At 36.0% G+C, this 16,856-nt stretch overlaps 3 protein-coding genes across 5 annotated transcripts; 2 read left to right on the forward strand and 1 right to left on the reverse strand.

Moving 5' to 3' along the window:
- The first annotated feature begins 388 nt into the window (after positions 1 to 388).
- LOC125502902 lies at positions 389 to 10,564 on the forward strand. Of its 3 annotated transcripts, none has more exons than XM_048662378.1 (16): positions 391 to 708; positions 1,322 to 1,602; positions 4,152 to 4,249; positions 5,542 to 5,697; positions 5,751 to 5,879; positions 6,072 to 6,311; positions 6,688 to 6,816; positions 6,958 to 7,087; positions 8,815 to 8,937; positions 8,998 to 9,087; positions 9,145 to 9,268; positions 9,322 to 9,424; positions 9,630 to 9,745; positions 9,830 to 9,921; positions 9,979 to 10,068; positions 10,121 to 10,564. In XM_048662378.1, the coding sequence occupies exons 2-16, from the start codon at positions 1,324 to 1,326 to the stop codon at positions 10,178 to 10,180; spliced, it is 1,959 nt and encodes a 652-aa protein (XP_048518335.1). In that variant the 5' UTR covers positions 391 to 708; positions 1,322 to 1,323; the 3' UTR covers positions 10,181 to 10,564. The 3 variants fall into 3 exon arrangements, 2 of the variants coding, with proteins under 2 accessions (XP_048518335.1, XP_048518336.1); XM_048662379.1 differs by having other exon boundaries at positions 5,545 to 5,697; XR_007280598.1 differs by lacking the exon at positions 10,121 to 10,564 and having other exon boundaries at positions 389 to 708; positions 9,630 to 9,741.
- LOC125502901 (dynein regulatory complex protein 1 homolog) lies at positions 10,489 to 14,512 on the reverse strand. Its single transcript, XM_048662377.1, has 13 exons — positions 14,300 to 14,512; positions 13,848 to 13,960; positions 13,562 to 13,719; positions 13,245 to 13,448; positions 12,947 to 13,159; positions 12,597 to 12,899; positions 12,305 to 12,542; positions 11,908 to 12,149; positions 11,613 to 11,769; positions 11,229 to 11,430; positions 11,005 to 11,181; positions 10,768 to 10,943; positions 10,489 to 10,708 (listed from the first exon to the last, which is right to left on the reverse strand). The coding sequence occupies exons 1-13, from the start codon at positions 14,425 to 14,427 to the stop codon at positions 10,578 to 10,580; spliced, it is 2,442 nt and encodes an 813-aa protein (XP_048518334.1). The 5' UTR covers positions 14,428 to 14,512; the 3' UTR covers positions 10,489 to 10,577.
- A 201-nt stretch (positions 14,513 to 14,713) lies between these two features.
- Positions 14,714 to 16,070, forward strand: LOC109536686 (60S ribosomal protein L11). Its single transcript, XM_019903003.2, has 4 exons — positions 14,714 to 14,820; positions 15,153 to 15,293; positions 15,379 to 15,565; positions 15,798 to 16,070. The coding sequence occupies exons 1-4, from the start codon at positions 14,815 to 14,817 to the stop codon at positions 16,034 to 16,036; spliced, it is 573 nt and encodes a 190-aa protein (XP_019758562.1). The 5' UTR covers positions 14,714 to 14,814; the 3' UTR covers positions 16,037 to 16,070.
- The last annotated feature ends 786 nt before the right edge of the window (positions 16,071 to 16,856 follow it).

A 16,856-nucleotide genomic window follows, 5' to 3' on the forward strand; every position in this document is an offset into this window, starting at 1 on the left:
GCGGAGGGAAAGTGGAGCGCAAGTTTCCAGTAAAAATGTGGCAAAACTCCGCAACAAGTGAGTTCAGTCTCTATTGAAGGGCAGTCTCGAGAGGGTTGTTTGGCGAATTAAATATCTTAGAAAACTTCAAAACGTAAAATTATAGGGTTTTTTTGATAATTGATGTGACCTAGTCAACGCTAGAATTGCCAGAGCTCGGTAAGCGTTGGATTTTTTTTAATGTTCTACCTATTAGCCCTAAGCGCATTATTCGGGCGATAAAAATAATAGAATGCACGCTCTATTATTGCCTCTAATGTATTTTTCAAATCTCGTTTTAATCGACGTAACTTATCTAAAAATAACTTTGATTATAACTACACCACAATTCAATCGCCAATGGGATTTGTTAGTTGAAAGTCCTTAGAACACTATCCGTAAAAAAACAGCATACGAAAATACATTTTGCGTGTTTTGGCAGAGCATCGACTCTTACTTTTCAACCGACACATTTAGTTTAGTGAGCCGCATTTTCGGATAATGTTTTATCGGATTATCTGTGAAAAATCGCATCGCATCGCATTGCTTTGCATTGCAAACTAGTCAAATGTGGGAAAATGCCTTGCTTGCTATGAACTGCCTAAACCCGTTTTACGTTAAATACATTTCTGAAAAAAGGGTATTTCTTATTATGTGGCTGGATATAAAAAGGGATTAAAGGCGTAACTGGTAAGTAAATTTCCAAACTGGCTGGATAGATGATGCAAATGTTCGAGCTTTTCCTGCAATGGACTAAACAATCTCCCAATGAAAGACCGATTTGTAATAAACTTTTTCGCCCGAAGCTTAATTGAAGCCGAAAGCAAAGCGATTCAATTAAAAACATGTCCCATCGAATAATTGGAGTCAAATTTCCAATAAGTCTTTATTAATTAACACGTACACTTGATCGGTCGACAGGAAGGTTACACGAAGTCATTTTTTCCTGTCGGGTTCAGGCAATATAAAATTCAACTGCATTTTGAAGCATACGGAAGAAATATTTTGCATTGGCAAAATAAAATTGCGTGTTTGTGAGTGTTATTTTCAGGCTAAACACGATTGATGAGAGCCGATGGGCTCGAAGCCGGCTTTGTAGAGTGTCTGATATTGACAAGATTCATATGTTTTCAGAACTATGTTTAAATGTTTCTTGTGCGAGGTTTTAGTCAACTTTTATCACTCCTAAATTCAAAAAGTATTTTCTTCTTGATATATTGTTCAATTTTTCAATCATTTTTACTGGTGAATCTTCAGGAGTTTGAACGGCTCGAAAACACCTAAACTAATCGACTAATTCCAGCTATGTCTATCAACAATCAGAAAGCAATCACAAATCACATAAAAGACTGCGAGGATGCTTCGATCAGATCGGTAAGTTCTGAGGACGTTTCGCAAGCGGTACCCAGAGGATATTGCTGTGCAAAGTCGATCAATCCGGCCGACGGAAGAGGCAGAAAATTGCATCTGCTGCAGATGTTGGTGTTGCCTTTCATACCAATACTTGCATTGATTGTGCAAACGTCCGTAATCTTGAGGAACATCATGATTTTGAAGAATGATAGCATAGAAGTTGAAAATCAGGTAAGCAACATGTACATGATACACAATTTCTTATGATACACATGATACACAATTTGATATGAGGAGAACATGATCTGATTGTGCACAATAATTTCTTCCTGGCGTTTCCCAAACACGAATGGCTTGAATTTTCGGGCGAAAACGCACCACTTTCAGAGATAACCAGTCAAAAAAATAAAATCTCCAGCGTGCTGCGTTAAGCAAAAAAGTTCAGAGATCAATTTTATTAAGTCCAAAGTATGAAGAATTCTTTGCGAGAACAGTTCAAAGTAATCGGACGACTTTGACCTAATTTATCTAAGGTAATAGAGATTTACTTCTGTAATTTTATCGAACAGAGAAAGATTAAAATTTATGTTGGTCCCGCCAATGAATCTTTCTTGCCCTTGGAGGCAATCTTGGAAATTGTTGAGAAAAAAGTACCTAAATATCACTTAGCCATTTCCTGCAGAAATGGGGAATTATTTTATTTAAACCATTGGGAAACTGGTTTAGTCTTAACCAGAAGTTCTTCAAGGTAGAGAAAATCACGTGTAATGATTGCAATAAAGTAAGGAGCGCAACATTTATTACAAGAAGAAGTAGAAAGAACAAGAACATGTGTCATAAAAAAAAATACAGTTCCCAGAAATATTTGCAAGATGTTGTAAACATAGCGGATTGTTTTTTGGAAAAAAGCCCAAACTAGTCAATTGTTATTTGTAAATGCTAAATGTTGGAGCAAGCTTGAGTTTATTTCTAGAAGATACTCTTAAGCATAAAAAGTCCGAGATTCTTCCCATAAAACACACCGCTGAATTTTAAACGAATTTAGACATTACTTCTGGGACTGACTGCATTTTAGTCACGTATCTAATAATCACCAAAATTAGAGTTACAATCTTGAATTTGCTAACTTGCTTCCGTCTCCCTTAATTTGTAACGCCCGTATGCTCTTAGCATTGTCAGAATTAGCAGATGGGTGACTTCACCTAAATTAAGTTCCCGAACTAACCAGCATCCCATCGGATATGAAACACGCATTCAATCGCCTTTAAAGGACATTTGGTAATTAAGTTGACCTGAAAAGCTGAACAGACTTCGAATGAGCCTCTCAAATTGCACAAGAACTTTAAAGATAGATGAAATTGACTCCACTCCGATTTATCCAACAATTCTAAAGTTTTTTGTAAATATCCTCATTTCATCTCTCTCTATTCATTTTGAATTAATCATTAATTCAAACCATAAATCAAATAAATAATTTGAAGGATAAATAAGCTTCGGTAGACTACGAAAACAAATAAACCACCACTGGACGCCAACTAATTGCTTAAATTAGCAGACGCCTAAGGGTATATTTTGAGTGTGTCTCCAAGAATAGCACCGAAAATAGTGTCTTAATAAAAGAAACTAAGTGAAGCTGTACTTTCCAATTAAAGCGCCCTTTTAACTGAATTCCGTTATCGAAACTGAGCTCCTATATTGATCTGGGATCACATCAGAAACCTTAATTACACATATATTTAACGGGAAAGCGATAATGATCCTGTCCATATATTTTAATGAGTCATTCGTTGAATGTAATTAACTTAATAAATGGCTCTTGGGGAAGTATACTGAAGGAATAAAAACACACACCTATTGTAAACAACAGAATACAAGCAGAATGAGTACGTGGTGAGCCAGATATTTTCATTGTGGAGTTTTATTGGAGCGAATATTTTTTTGATGTTTCATATGCCCCAAAGTGAATTCAATGGATGCACCCCAATTTTCCCACTTGAGCGCACTGGGCTATAAATCAAACAACAACCACTGAGATTTTGATTAGTTTTTTTTATATTATGGCATAAACCTCGTTGTTTCAGCTTGTTTTGCCTCTGGTGAATGAGTTTTATGGGCCTTTTTGCGTTATATCATTGCTGGATTTTTTTCCTCTTCAACACCCGATTTATTCCAATTTTATAACCGCATGTGTCCTTCACGCCGTTACTACGAAGTAACGAATAAGATAACCAAGAGAATGTTTGAGTTTTGTTTTCGAGCAGTCGGTTATTTCCGAGAAAGTTTCAAGCCGTGAAGGTAGCAATTTGGAACGCGGCAACGCACAGTCAATCGTCCATCGCTCATGGAGGCATATGAGTGCGAGCGAGAATACCGATGCGGGCTACGTTCTAGAATGGAAATAGCAGTTTCATTTAACAAACATTGAATTTCGAAATGGTGTTGCCTAATGCGGCATAACGCTGAGGATGGTTCCGATGCGTGCTAGCAAAACGTCAGGACCAAATTTCTTTTGACGACGGCTTAATAACCCGAAAATCACACGATACCCGCAGAATCCTGTATCTTTTAATGTTTGAATAGAATTTGAGATAAATAAACTTTTTCACTTTCGTTAAGTATATTAAGTGGTATAATACTGGAACGAGCGCAAAGCCAAACAATTCCATAGTTTGGCACTAAAACAACAGTGGAGAGACCGGGATTTTTAAGACGTTAAATCCTCAAGTATTTTGAAGAATACTTTAAGAAGCTTAATCGGTTGCTAAAATCAAGAGTTTCAGGTGACTGCAGCGACGGAATTGGGCAAAGTCGTCACTCGAATGCAGCTCGAAAGGTCTGAAGTAGCCTTTTACCTTTACACCGGCGGAAAAGAGCTAAAGTAAGTCAAGTAGCATTGAAACCAACTAATTGAATTAAGAACCGGAAAATTAATGAAAAACCTCGGTTTTCTGGGGAATAATAAAAGGGAAACTTTGAATCTTGTAGGTGGTGGATTGGCCGAAACAGGCGAACTTTTTTAATGTTTGGGTAGCCGACTTTCCCCACACAGAACATAAAGATAATTAAGTTTCCGTGAATCATTGATTGGCCGAATTGATAGAAGCAAATAGGTCCAATTTTCTATCATCAACTGGGGTAAAGATCTATAAATAATCAGACAAAGTAGTTTTTCTCTAGAGGGATGACCTTAATTTTCAATTAACTGTTATGCGGATTCGATTCGTACTGAGCATTGCACTTCGTTTAAATCGCAAATTTAGCATGGATTTTAGGTGAAGAAAATGATAATTTATGTGTAATCTAAACGTATTTAACAAAATCTTCCATATAATTCCTCCGGTCAAATAAAGTTATTTTTCTTTTATGCAGAAAACGAGTTTTTATTCGCCAGACCCAGAAACAGCACATTAATTTGAAATTGATGTGAGTTATTTGATTAGAGATTGGAAGCAATTTCCTGTTCAATTTGCGAGTGTTGACATGCTCTATTATTTACGTGTCTATAGAAATTATTGTGACTAATGAAATTATGCTAATTTTAATCGGATTATCATCCGAGTCGACCAGAAATAGTACATTGAATGTTCATTGAAAAACACTATGTGATTTTGTACGATCTCGGAAAAGAAATTTCCTGCATTTTCCTCTATTTAAGGCCGATTTTGACGGTCTAGTTCCCGATGTTAAAAGAAAATGTTTCAAAAGTCCAAACAAGCAAAATTAGATTTTTATTTTGTCGGAGATACATTGATTGGTATGACTTTAAAAAGTTTATATTTTCTCCTCAATCATCCCCTTTTGAGTTTCATTATTTGCGACATATTTAATACTTTTGTCTATTTCCAATTGTTTCAATTTCACGTTTTCTCTTTCCAATAGACAGTTGAACGCGCTGAAGCAAGACTCGAAGCTCAAAAGCCCTAAAGTCTTCTTATTAGTCCCCAATTTCAATAAAGACTTATTTAGTGCTTTGTGACGACTTGCTATTATTCCTTTCAAAATATTCATGATTCCCCATCTTTCATCACTCGAGAAGCGCTGTCGATTTCACTTAAGTTACATTTACATCAGGAGCATGTTTATTAGTTTTTTTACTGTAACTGTAGCCAATCAAATGGGAGGAGCTTGCAACATTTGGCAAGTTAACATGTTAATGTTGTTAATGTTAAGCAGGACCGAGAGGACCGATTTGAAGGCAAGATTCAAGCTGACCAATGAAGCATTGGGGAATATGAGTTTCTGGCCGCCGTTGAATCTTCAGATTGATGGTAGTCGAAAGGTGTATTTGGATAAGGAAACCTTTTTGACCAATCTGACAACATTTAGGTACAATACAGATGCAAAAAATGTTGGAATAACCAATCAATTAAATTTTACAGACAAACAGTGAATCAGTCCGAAGAAACAACATTTACAGATGTACTAGCTTGGTATACGTCGGTGAATGCAGCAATGTTGGAACATTTAACGCAACAAATTAAAGAAACTGACACCAGCGGTGTTTGGAGGTAAACCAACTAAACTAAATAAATGCATTATTTAAAGAAATGTTTGCGAAGCAAAAAGAAGGATAAATAAATGTATGAAATACGTGTTTTTGAATTGCGCATTTGTTTCTCGAAACTTTTGTCTAAATAATCTTGTCTCAAACATCTTTTTGCTCCAATTCACTACACGATCGTTTTTCTTCTTTATTCTAGATACTTATTGGCGTTTAAGAACTTGTTGAAAAGCATTGAAAGTACGGGAATTGCGAGCGTTTATGGCGTCAACTATTTCGGAAAAGGTATATTGAAAAAGCAAAACTACATCAGCTATATTCAGCACGATTCAATAGCCAAAGATCTACTTAACACCTCGTTGAACTACGTGGCCAAATTGAAGCAGGAGTATAACAATTTGTCTCAAACGATGATTGATTATGGCAATATTAAGAAGCAGTAAGTACATTTTCAGTTTCCGGTAAGGCCATTCTAGAATAGAACATATTTTGCTGTTTAATTGCTAGTTTAATTGTGCAAAGATGATTGGGTTTTTTGGGGGTACAAAGGACGGTTTTCCGCCACATCAAAACCGCACAAGAACTATTTTTCTGGTAGACTGCAAAACTAAAAATTTTGTTGAAAACTGTGCTTACCACTGATGATTCACTTCAGGGGTGTAAAAATGAGTACTAAATTGGTTGTTTTAAATATTGTCACATTTTATTACTTCTCTTGTTACCTCTTTATATGCTACAGTTAAAAGAAAACATATACAACTCCTTGTTACGTTTCCCCATACGCTGGCAATAAATAAAGCAAAGTTTGTTTCCAGAAATGATATTATAATAAGAAATATCCAACGAGAACCCAACTATACAGAGGCTCTTAATTATTTCGATTCAATTGCTTTATACACCGATGAGTTACGCAAACTACAACGATCCCTTAGAGTTACTATTGGGTAAGATCCTTATTGCTTTAACCATTTGACCGCATTAATAGCCTGAACTCGTTGCTGTTATAATCGTTTATGGGTTTGCACGAATTTTGAATGCTTAAAGTATTATGGAGAAACTCGATTAACAGCAATGTTATTTTATAGGGAATATGTAAGTGGAAATTTGCGAGATGCGGCCAACCAAGAGGCAGTGGGCATAACAATTTTAATTGTGGTTTTAGCCGTATCTCCTGTGATTATTTGGCTGGTTCATAATGCAGTAGCAACAATTCAGGTAAGTCTAAAGAAACTGCGTAACAAAATGCGCATTTTTTCAATACGCAAGATGCCAAAGTGCAGATTTTATAGTTTTCCGTCGAAAATAAGAAATATCGTTTATAGCAGTCTCTCACTCTTTTTTATGACTCTTAAATAGTCATTTTCGATTTAAGAATTAACTAAGTCTTACCTGGTGGTTCTTAGGAACTACTTTCACAAAACTACTTTACCCAATTCCTCAAAAACATCTTGAATGTGAATGACAATTATTTCCGGGATCAGAGTTTTCGGGATTAAAGGCGCCCTTAATAAAAAGTATGTAAAATATTCAGTTTTTATTTACAAAATAAACGCCATTGTATTCTCCTTGAAAACTACCGTATTTCGTAATTTTCAGAAAAAAATCAGGGCACGTCAATGGCATTTGCGCAAATATAAATTATTTCTCAATTTTATATTATTTGGGTTTTCTCCTGGAATGAACAGCTTTTGATTGCAAAAGTAAAACCGTTGTAGTGTGCGGCAAAATTACCGTAATAAGTAGCATTTGATACTTTCTGAAAAAACCAATGGCTTTGCTGCAAACAAAAATATTTTCCAATTCCACATTCAGTTGGGAAGAAAAACATTATTTTGACTTTTTTTCTTAAAATTCAAATTTTTCCATGTAAAAAATGAAAACATTTGTCGTTTCAGAGAAAATAACCGCCCTAAATATTTAACATTTGATACTTTCCAGATAAAAAAACCAGAGCACGCCAATGGTTTTTCTGCAAATGAAAACTGTTTTGCAATTCTGCGTTTATTAGGAATTAAGGAACATAAATTAGGAACAGAAAAGTCTTTTGGGTTTGTTGCTTAAATGGTCCGGTTTTGATTTAAAAAAGGAAATCCGTTGATTTCTTCGAAAAAAATTCCGCGATATTTAACCGATTCTTTCCAGAAAAAAAATAGTGTGCGATAAGAGTATTTCTGCAAATAAATTTATTATTAAATTCTACATGAAATTGGGAACGAAAATGCTTTTTGGGTTTTTTCCTTGAAACGTGCAGTTTTTTATTTTTAAAACCGTTATCCTGTGCGAGACAATTACCGCAATATTTAGCATTTGATACTTTCCGGTTAACTATTACACCCCAATGGTTTTTTGCAAATAAAAAACAAATACATTCAGGTTGGGAAGAAAAATTTCCTTTGATTTTCTCTTAAATTGTACACTTTTTTTATTTAAAAAATGAAAACTGTTGTCGTATCTGAGAAAATTACGGCAAATAAATATTTGGCAGTTGATATTTTCCCGCGAAAAACAGGAGCACGCCAATGGTTTTTCTGGAAATAAAAATTATTTATCAATTCCACATTTAGTTGGGAATAAGAAAGCTCTTTTGGGTTTTGTTGCTTAAATGCGTAGTTTTTGATTTACATAATAAAAACCGTTGTATTGTGCGAGAACATTACCGCAATAATTTCCAGAAAAGATGTGTACAATAACGTTTTTTTTTAAATTAGGACTATTTTCCAATTCAACTATTAGTTGTAAACAAAAAAGCTCTTTTGAGTTTTTCTGCATAAATGCACAGTTTTTGCTTAAAAAAATAAAAACCCTTGTATCGGATAAGAAAATTACCGAAATTTTTACCATTCAACACTTTCCAGAAAAAAGAACAGTGCATTCTAATGCTTTTTCTACAACTGAAAAATGTTGCTTAAGTAAGTAATGTTTTTGATCGATGCTATTTTCAGTTATATGCTGCGAACTTGTCGAAAAAAGCCAACGAATTGAAGAGGGAAAAAAAGAAAAGCGATCTGCTGTTATTTCAAATGCTTCCTCCGAGTGTGGCGACCCAACTTAAGCAAACCAGACAAGTAGGTTTAATTTAACTAACGATATTAAGCACGAAAATAATTAATTTAATGCTTTTCTAGGTACCTGCCGAATATTATGCGTCGGTCACAGTGTATTTTAGTGATATAGTTGGGTTTACGGAAATTGCAGCCATCAGCACACCACTCGAGGTGAAAATCCCAAATCTTCCTTCCGGTTGATAATCCTGCTAATCCAACCAATTTCAGGTGGTAACATTCTTAAATAAAATCTACAAGCAGTTTGACTCTCGTATTGAATGTTATGATGTGTACAAGGTGGAAACGATTGGCGATTCTTATATGGTGGCTTCTGGGCTGCCTGTAAAAAATGGTATTTTTTTCCAGATAATTAATCCATCAGCAGCTTATTTTGTTCATTTTCAGGCAATAAGCACGTATCGGAAATAGCCAGTATGGCTTTGGATCTACTTGCAGGTTCCAGGCATTTTAAAATCCCGCACAGAAAATCCGAAAAGCTTCAAATTAGGTACGTATTTATAGAAAATAGTATCTTTTTAGCAATGTTAGCAAATAATGTTGTACATTTAATAATTAGCTGCTGGAATTTAGTGCGTTATTTATGATGAAAGCATGGTTTTAGTAGTGCATTCAAATTAAAGACATTTTTTTGGTTTGAAATCGACAAATGATTTTATGGGAAATTTTCGCTCTTAACCTGAATAATTTATTAGATCTGGAGCCCATACAGGCCCAGTAGTGGCTGGGATAGTTGGGTCTAAAATGCCAAGATATTGCCTATTTGGAGACACCGTAAATACAGCTTCGAGAATGGAATCGACGGGTGTAGGTAACATATATTTTTTTAAGTAACTAGAGAACTTTGAGAAAATTTGGTGGAAAATCATTCAAATTTATGAAAGTTACATTTCAGCATCAAAGATCCATATAAGCCTCGAAATGAAAAAAGCCCTGGATGCAATTGGCGGGTACAAGATCGAAGAACGCGGACTAGTGGAAGTGAAAGTAAATTTTCCCTATCAGGTTAGACAAAATTAAAAACTAAACTTTCGAATGTTTTAGGGTAAAGGACTGATGGAAACGTTTTGGTTAACTTGCAAGGAGGGAGTTACTCAGAATACTGTTGAGATCGAAGCTCCTTCGTATTTTCCGGTAGGTTTCCATGAGCGTTTGAATCGATTAACAGAGACAGTTATTTTTTTAGGAAGACGAAGACATGGAGCCGGTATTTATTAAAAGGTTGAAAGACAAAAATTACTTTTAATTTACTATCCGACACCCAATAGATTGAATGTTAAATGTTTGCGGCTTTTCATCAATCATCAAACACTATTTTCGTCTTAATCACAGCTTAGCTAGAATAAGGAATTTTTCGAAATCTGAAAATCTGCTTCATTTTATAACAAGTCTATGTTGTATTTATTAAACCTATATTAGGTGCCAATGTATTTACCTAATTGACGTGGTATACTTGATGTTCAATGTTCATTATCTCTTTACAAGTTTTACAGTTTTTATATAAATGTGGTAAAGATCCAAGCAAGGAAAGTACTCGAATAATGCTTTATCAAGGACACATAAAATATTTTTAATTACGTGTTGAGTATAAATGGAAGTAATAAAAATGTAAATAAAAAATTTAATTGGCCCAGTGGGTTTTATTACGGGTTCCTGTCGTTGGCGCACGTCGGAGTCAAAAATTCGTGGTGGTCCAAATAGTTGGCCAGAAGTCGCTTAAGCTCAGCATTCTCTTTGCGAAGTCGCATTACGTCATCACAAATCGTCCGGCGATCTAAAAACCTACACCTTCTTGGCCCCTCATTGAAATTGAATGGATAATCCAGCAAAAACCTTTCAGAATTTCGTGATATTTCTTCAGGCCTTCCAAAAGAGCGTTCCAAACCCTCACACGGTCTTCGCCGAAATTCTGCCTGAACTTTTCCCAGTAGGTTTTGATGTCACGTTCTGTTAAATATCTCGATATGGTTAATCGTTTCTTCTCTAATCTGGCTCCAGTGGTAGGAACTCTGGGCCAATAAGCATAAAATTAGTGACCCATTGGGGGTCTATTCAGTATCCAAACTTTACCCGGACGTGCGCACATAATAAGACGCAACAAACTCCTTTAAAGCCCTTAGCACATAAACAGGACTAATCACCAAAGGGTGCCGAAACTGGCAGGCGGATAAATCAGTTAATCGCATGCTGGATATTTTCTTTTTGGATGACACTGCCTTCACCTTATCCTTAGTTTTATCTGCAAAGCTAACATTTTTGCAGTTTCGCCTTCATTCTCATTTTAAGCGACTCACTATTGCTCCAAACCTGCCACTCCGCAAATATCTTCAATGGCTTCATGTTCGGACGCCTCAGACACGGAGTCTGGTTCTTCTGCCAGATCCTCAGTGTTAACCAATTGGGAAATAATGGAACCAAGCACCACATCAGGCTGGCGAATGGCATCAATAACATCGTCTAGTTCTGGTATGTAGAAATTTGAGGCATCTCCAAATCCTAAAGAGGCAAACTGTACTGAATAAAATGAGCAGAATGCAATTCATTCGATTTTCCCCATTTTTAGACTATTCAATTCTTTTGAAAGGAATGGCGATAATCCACTTAAGTTGTTCCGTTGGCATGTGATTTCCCTTTCAATGTATTTATTCAAAATATACTCATTTGTCTGGAAAACTTACTAGAAAATATCGATGAAATTTGAGATGAGGCTGAAGTTCTACTATCAATACGGGAAGCCGAAGTTCCCATTGATCCCTGGCAAACTGGACAATACGTGTATGGTTGGAAATGTTTAAACAAAACATTGATATAGTCAATGCCTTGAATGCCGATCGCCTAAGAAAAAATAAATAATAAATAAATAAAAATATTTAATTCCTGCGGCTGGAAAACTACAATTGATAGAGTGCTATTTAATTTTTCAGCGCTGAAAGTTGCATTAAGACCAAAACGTGAGTAAATGAAACCACTCACAGCAAAAACATTATCCAATCGGACGATATTCTTCTGATCGTCCGTATATCCCTTCAGGAGCTCTTTGAGACGTTTTTCAGCCAAAAATCCCGATTTGTCCGAGATTCGAGTCAATATGTGCTTTAATACCTTCATGTAGTTGCTGTTATCCTGCAGATTGGAATCTAAAGATTCGCTATCTTGGAAGATGGTTTGGACGGACAGTATTTGTCCTACTGATCTCGACTCTACCGACTTGCCATCTGTGTCGACAAAAATGTATATGAAGCAGACGCAAAGTTTGTAACGCTATTAAATTGCGATTTACATGGGAACAACTTTCTTTGTGATAAGAGGTACTTGAGAGTAGCAAAAAATCAGAAACAAGATCAATTGCTCTACGATAATGCATTTTTACCGTGTAGAAACTCTGCAGGCACATTATTAACAGCCAACCGGTAACTCGGCAATGACTTTTTGTCGACGATAAAGTTCTGTGGTGGGTCCCATTCGAGTCCCATCTGCTGCTCGTAGAGAATTTTATCGGTGTCCAGAATTTTCTTCAAAACTGCCAAAGTGCGGTTTTTATTCATTTCCCATAGCATGTGGAACTTCTCGTCGTTTACGTGGGCAAAGTGGTCAGCTTTGGCTTCCACCTGTGGAAAATTCCTGGTTTGTTCAACTCTAATAATCAAACATTAAGTGCTTACATCAATGATGGATTTATGCAACTTCTTAATACTCTCGGACAGTTTTTTAATTTTATTTGACATGCGGGATTCGTACTCAGAAATTTTCGTTCTCAGGCCGTTGATCACGTCTTGCAATTTGTTCATTCTCCTCTTCTGCTGGGATTTTATTATAATGTTTTCATCCTCCCTCTTTTTAAGGATCTGATAGTTATAATCCAGCTTCTCACTGTTAAGCAATGCCAGAGCTTTGATTTTCTCCAATTCCCGTTGAAGCTCTTCTATGTCGTTCTCCAACTTAATCTTGGTCTCCCTAAAATGCTCCTACACTTTTTTTGAAGAAGACTCCAAGTTTCACTGATCTATCAAACCTGAAAGTCCATTCGCAGTGACTCCATTCTTTGATCAAACTCCTCAACTTGCTCAAACTTTGCCTTGCTATTGGATATTTCTTGATTTTCACGCTTTCTAAATAACTCTTCCCATTTCTTATCGGTCACTTCAATTAGCGCTTCTCTCTCATGCTGTATTACATTTTCCAGTATATTGAGCTCTTCTCGATATGCGCGTCTCATAAACGATATCTGCATCAGTTGAGCATGTATGGTTCAACTAGTCTCAAGTATTAGTATTCCAAGGTTAAACCCTTGGTTAAAGGACCGAACTTACCTGCTTTTCAATTCTTTGTGATAGAGTGTTGACATCTTCCATTTGTTTTCTTTGATCTTTAGCGAATTGTTTGTCAGCATTTCGCAGCTCCTCATTCAACATCGCAATTATTCCATCCTTTTGACTGATCAACAAGTCACATTTCTCCTTTTGCTCCATTATAGCTTCGTTTATTTGCAGAGGATCGTTTTGGCGTTGAATTGACTGCAAATTTTCTTTTATTGGGGGTTTTTGCACTAAAATATCTTGGCAAACAGGCGAGTTTCTACTCATTTTATTCACTGGTTCTCAGTATAATTTTATTTAATGATCATTACCGCCCATTTGTTGGCAATGTTGTTGAAAAGCTCACTAGCGGCCTGCGCTTCTTCATCTAATTGTTCGTAAATCTTTTCTTTGTTTAATCCTTCTGATTCCCTTCTGTCCACTTCTCTGGAATCATTCGCCACTCGAACGTTCGTAATATATTCTTCACCTGTAAGGAGCCAGTGAAATTTTGCTTATTTGTTAATTTGAAAAAAAATGCATTGCACGGATTTGTGAAATAAAATATAACTTGGATGGGTCAAGGAAGCCTGTAAAAGACAACATGTTTTAATTTACCTTCTATTAGAAACTTTTCCAATAATTCCGCGCTTTTCTTTAACTGAATTTGTATCTCGTTAAATTCCTCGTCGCCTTGCACCAGTTTGTCTACCTGTTGAACACTTTGCTTGCTACAACAATAATATTGTAAGCACATATACAACGAAGACTAATTCCGAATAAACAAGACGGATTTTAACTGGAAAAACAAAAATTTCCAGTCTTCTTAACTGTTGTGGAACTTTTGAGTGAGTGCGTAAAATGGTGTTCAAATTTTGCCATATAAGTTAACATTTGAATTTTTAATTGACCCGAATCCAACCGGAAATCTACGGTGAAATGCATTCGTTAATAATTTTGCAAGCAACTTTTGAACTCATTTTTTCGTACTTGAGTCACCGTGTATATTTTGGAACTGAAAAACTGATAATTTTAACATTCTATTCCTGTAATAAATTAAAAAATCAAACCTTTTCTTCAACGCTTCCCATCTGCGCTCAATTCTTAACCGCCTGGCCAGCTTGCGCTCATTCGGATCAGAAGAAGTAACTTGCGGTTCAAGATCTTCAATAATTTCAGTACTTCTTCTTGAAGACATTTTAGCGTGACAATTAAATACGAAAACTGTTTAAGTTACTCTATCGTAGCGCAATAAAATAAATTCGATCAATCAAATTTCTAAGCTCGCCATAGCAACCAACCAATCCCGTCCCAAAATTATACACCAGAAGGCCAATAAAATCGGTAATTTAATGAAATGATAACTAATTATTAATTTGAATAGGTAGAAGTTTTATGCATGTAGGAAATATCTCCAGATATGCAAGTGCTCATTTGGTGCGTGCGTGGCTGAGGTGTGCGGATGCTAATCGAATTCGCCTCCCGGCACAAGCTGACAACGCTTAACTCCGCTGGCAACTCTGTAGGTTTTCATTTGTTGACGTTTTTGACAAAACCGATTAGCATTTCTTCGATAAAAGTGACAATGGCGGTAGGTACTAATTTTTATTTTTGATTTCTATTCTTAATTCATCTTATTAAATTAACTGGGAAAATTGTGAAATTTATCATGGAAAACGAGAAAGTATTTCGACCTATTTATTCTATTTCATATTTTTTCGCTGGGACTTAGGGTATTTTGTCAAATTACATGTTTTTACGTGTAGTGTAGAAACTAAAACTAGCTATTTTGTGGTTGATTTCCTAAACCACATAAAATCACATGTTTTTTTAACAATTTAGATGAGAAACTACGTTTCTTAAGGTGCAACTAGATTACATTTGTTGCAAAAAATCTAACCTAAAATGTTGCTTTTATTGCAGCCCGTTGCTAAAACGACCAAAAAGGAGAGGAAGGAAGTGAAGGATAAGTCCAAAAATGTAATGCGGGACTTGCACATTCGAAAACTTTGCCTAAACATCTGTGTAGGCGAAAGTGGAGACAGGCTTACCAGAGCAGCCAAGGTAAGAGCTTTACCAGCCGATTTCTCTGGAAAACTGAACTTGGGCTGGCTGCTTTTGCATATTTACATGAGTTCATTCTCTCCAGGTACTGGAACAGCTTACCGGTCAACAGCCTGTGTTTTCAAAGGCCAGATTGACTGTCAGGTCCTTCGGCATTCGTCGTAATGAAAAAATTGCGGTTCACTGTACCATTAGAGGTGCCAAGGCAGAAGAAATCTTAGAAAGGGGCTTGAAAGTTCGAGAATACGAGTTGCGAAGGAACAATTTCTCAGGTATGTCTATTTTGTAAAGTTGAGCTTTTAAACTTGTTTTTATACTAGAGCGTTTATTAAAGTAAATTCTATATTCTCCAATTATCAAAGACATGATGTTTTGGCTATTTTTGTAGTCTGAGGTAAAACCTTTTATTTTTTCGGATTTTCGTCCAATTATCGAGATTCCTGTATTTTTCTGTTGTGGGCTTCAAAATCTAAATTACCTAAAAATGTTTTTTTATGTCTTAAGCATCCGGAAACTTTGGGTTTGGTATCCAAGAGCATATCGACTTGGGTATTAAATATGACCCCAGCATAGGAATTTACGGTTTGGACTTCTACGTCGTGTTGGGAAGACCCGGATTCAATGTAGCACATAGAAGGAGGAAACAAGGTAAAGTTGGTTTCCCCCACCGACTTACTAAGGAGGACGCTATGAAATGGTTCCAACAGAAGTATGACGGAATCATTTTGGGTAGCAAAAAATAAGTTAATAAACTTATAAAGTTTTGCTGAGCAATTATATTATTTTTTGTCTTTCAAATGACCGCAATTACCAACATCCTTCCGTTTCCTACATTGACATGTTGTCTTTTCCGTTATTTCGTTAACAAAGTCCTGTTTAGTGGTGTGTCGTTCAGTGCAAACTTCTCATTTAATTGTGCTTAAAGAGTTAACAGCGGTTATTTCAGTGTAGTTCTCTCATATGCAACAGTTTTTGAAATTACATTTCCTAAGTGCCGGTCACTTTCCAATTAAAGGTTAACCTATGAATTGTTCTTAGTGAAGTTCTATAGAAACTTACGAAGGTTTGTTTCGGTTTTTGCCCAAAGTGATTAACAGCGGACATGTCCAACAAATTTATTTTGTTTGTTTAGGGTCACTCGCTAACTTTAAGCCACTTACAGTTTGAGCCCATATAACAACGCCACGTATAATACATCGAATATTTGAACACAATTATTATATTTAGAAACATACATATACCTATGGTTCGCCAGAGTCCAGCCTCCCCCAGAGCGCTAAAAGCGCACAGTTGAAAAAATATTCCTCAGTATCCCCCAACTCATTACAAGATCTCATGATTCTTCGAACGAGTGAAAACTTCGACACGTCGATTCTACACGTTCGAAGGTAAAAGGTGTCAGTGTCTTGAGGTCATCGAGGAAAATCAATCAATCGAAAGGCAACTCTTATCTGAAGTTCTATTATTTTCAACCCAAGATCGCTACATTTAATTTAATTGTTCGAACAAAATTTCCTATTATTTTTGTGTTATAGTTGTCACCCAGAAAGTGGACTTTCCGAA

The sequence above is a fragment of the Dendroctonus ponderosae genome, unplaced genomic scaffold (genome assembly GCF_020466585.1).
Source record: "Dendroctonus ponderosae isolate FM_Combo_2020 unplaced genomic scaffold, Dpon_F_20191213v2 Dpon_F_20191213_105, whole genome shotgun sequence".
Taxonomy (NCBI): Eukaryota; Metazoa; Arthropoda; class Insecta; order Coleoptera; family Curculionidae; genus Dendroctonus; species Dendroctonus ponderosae.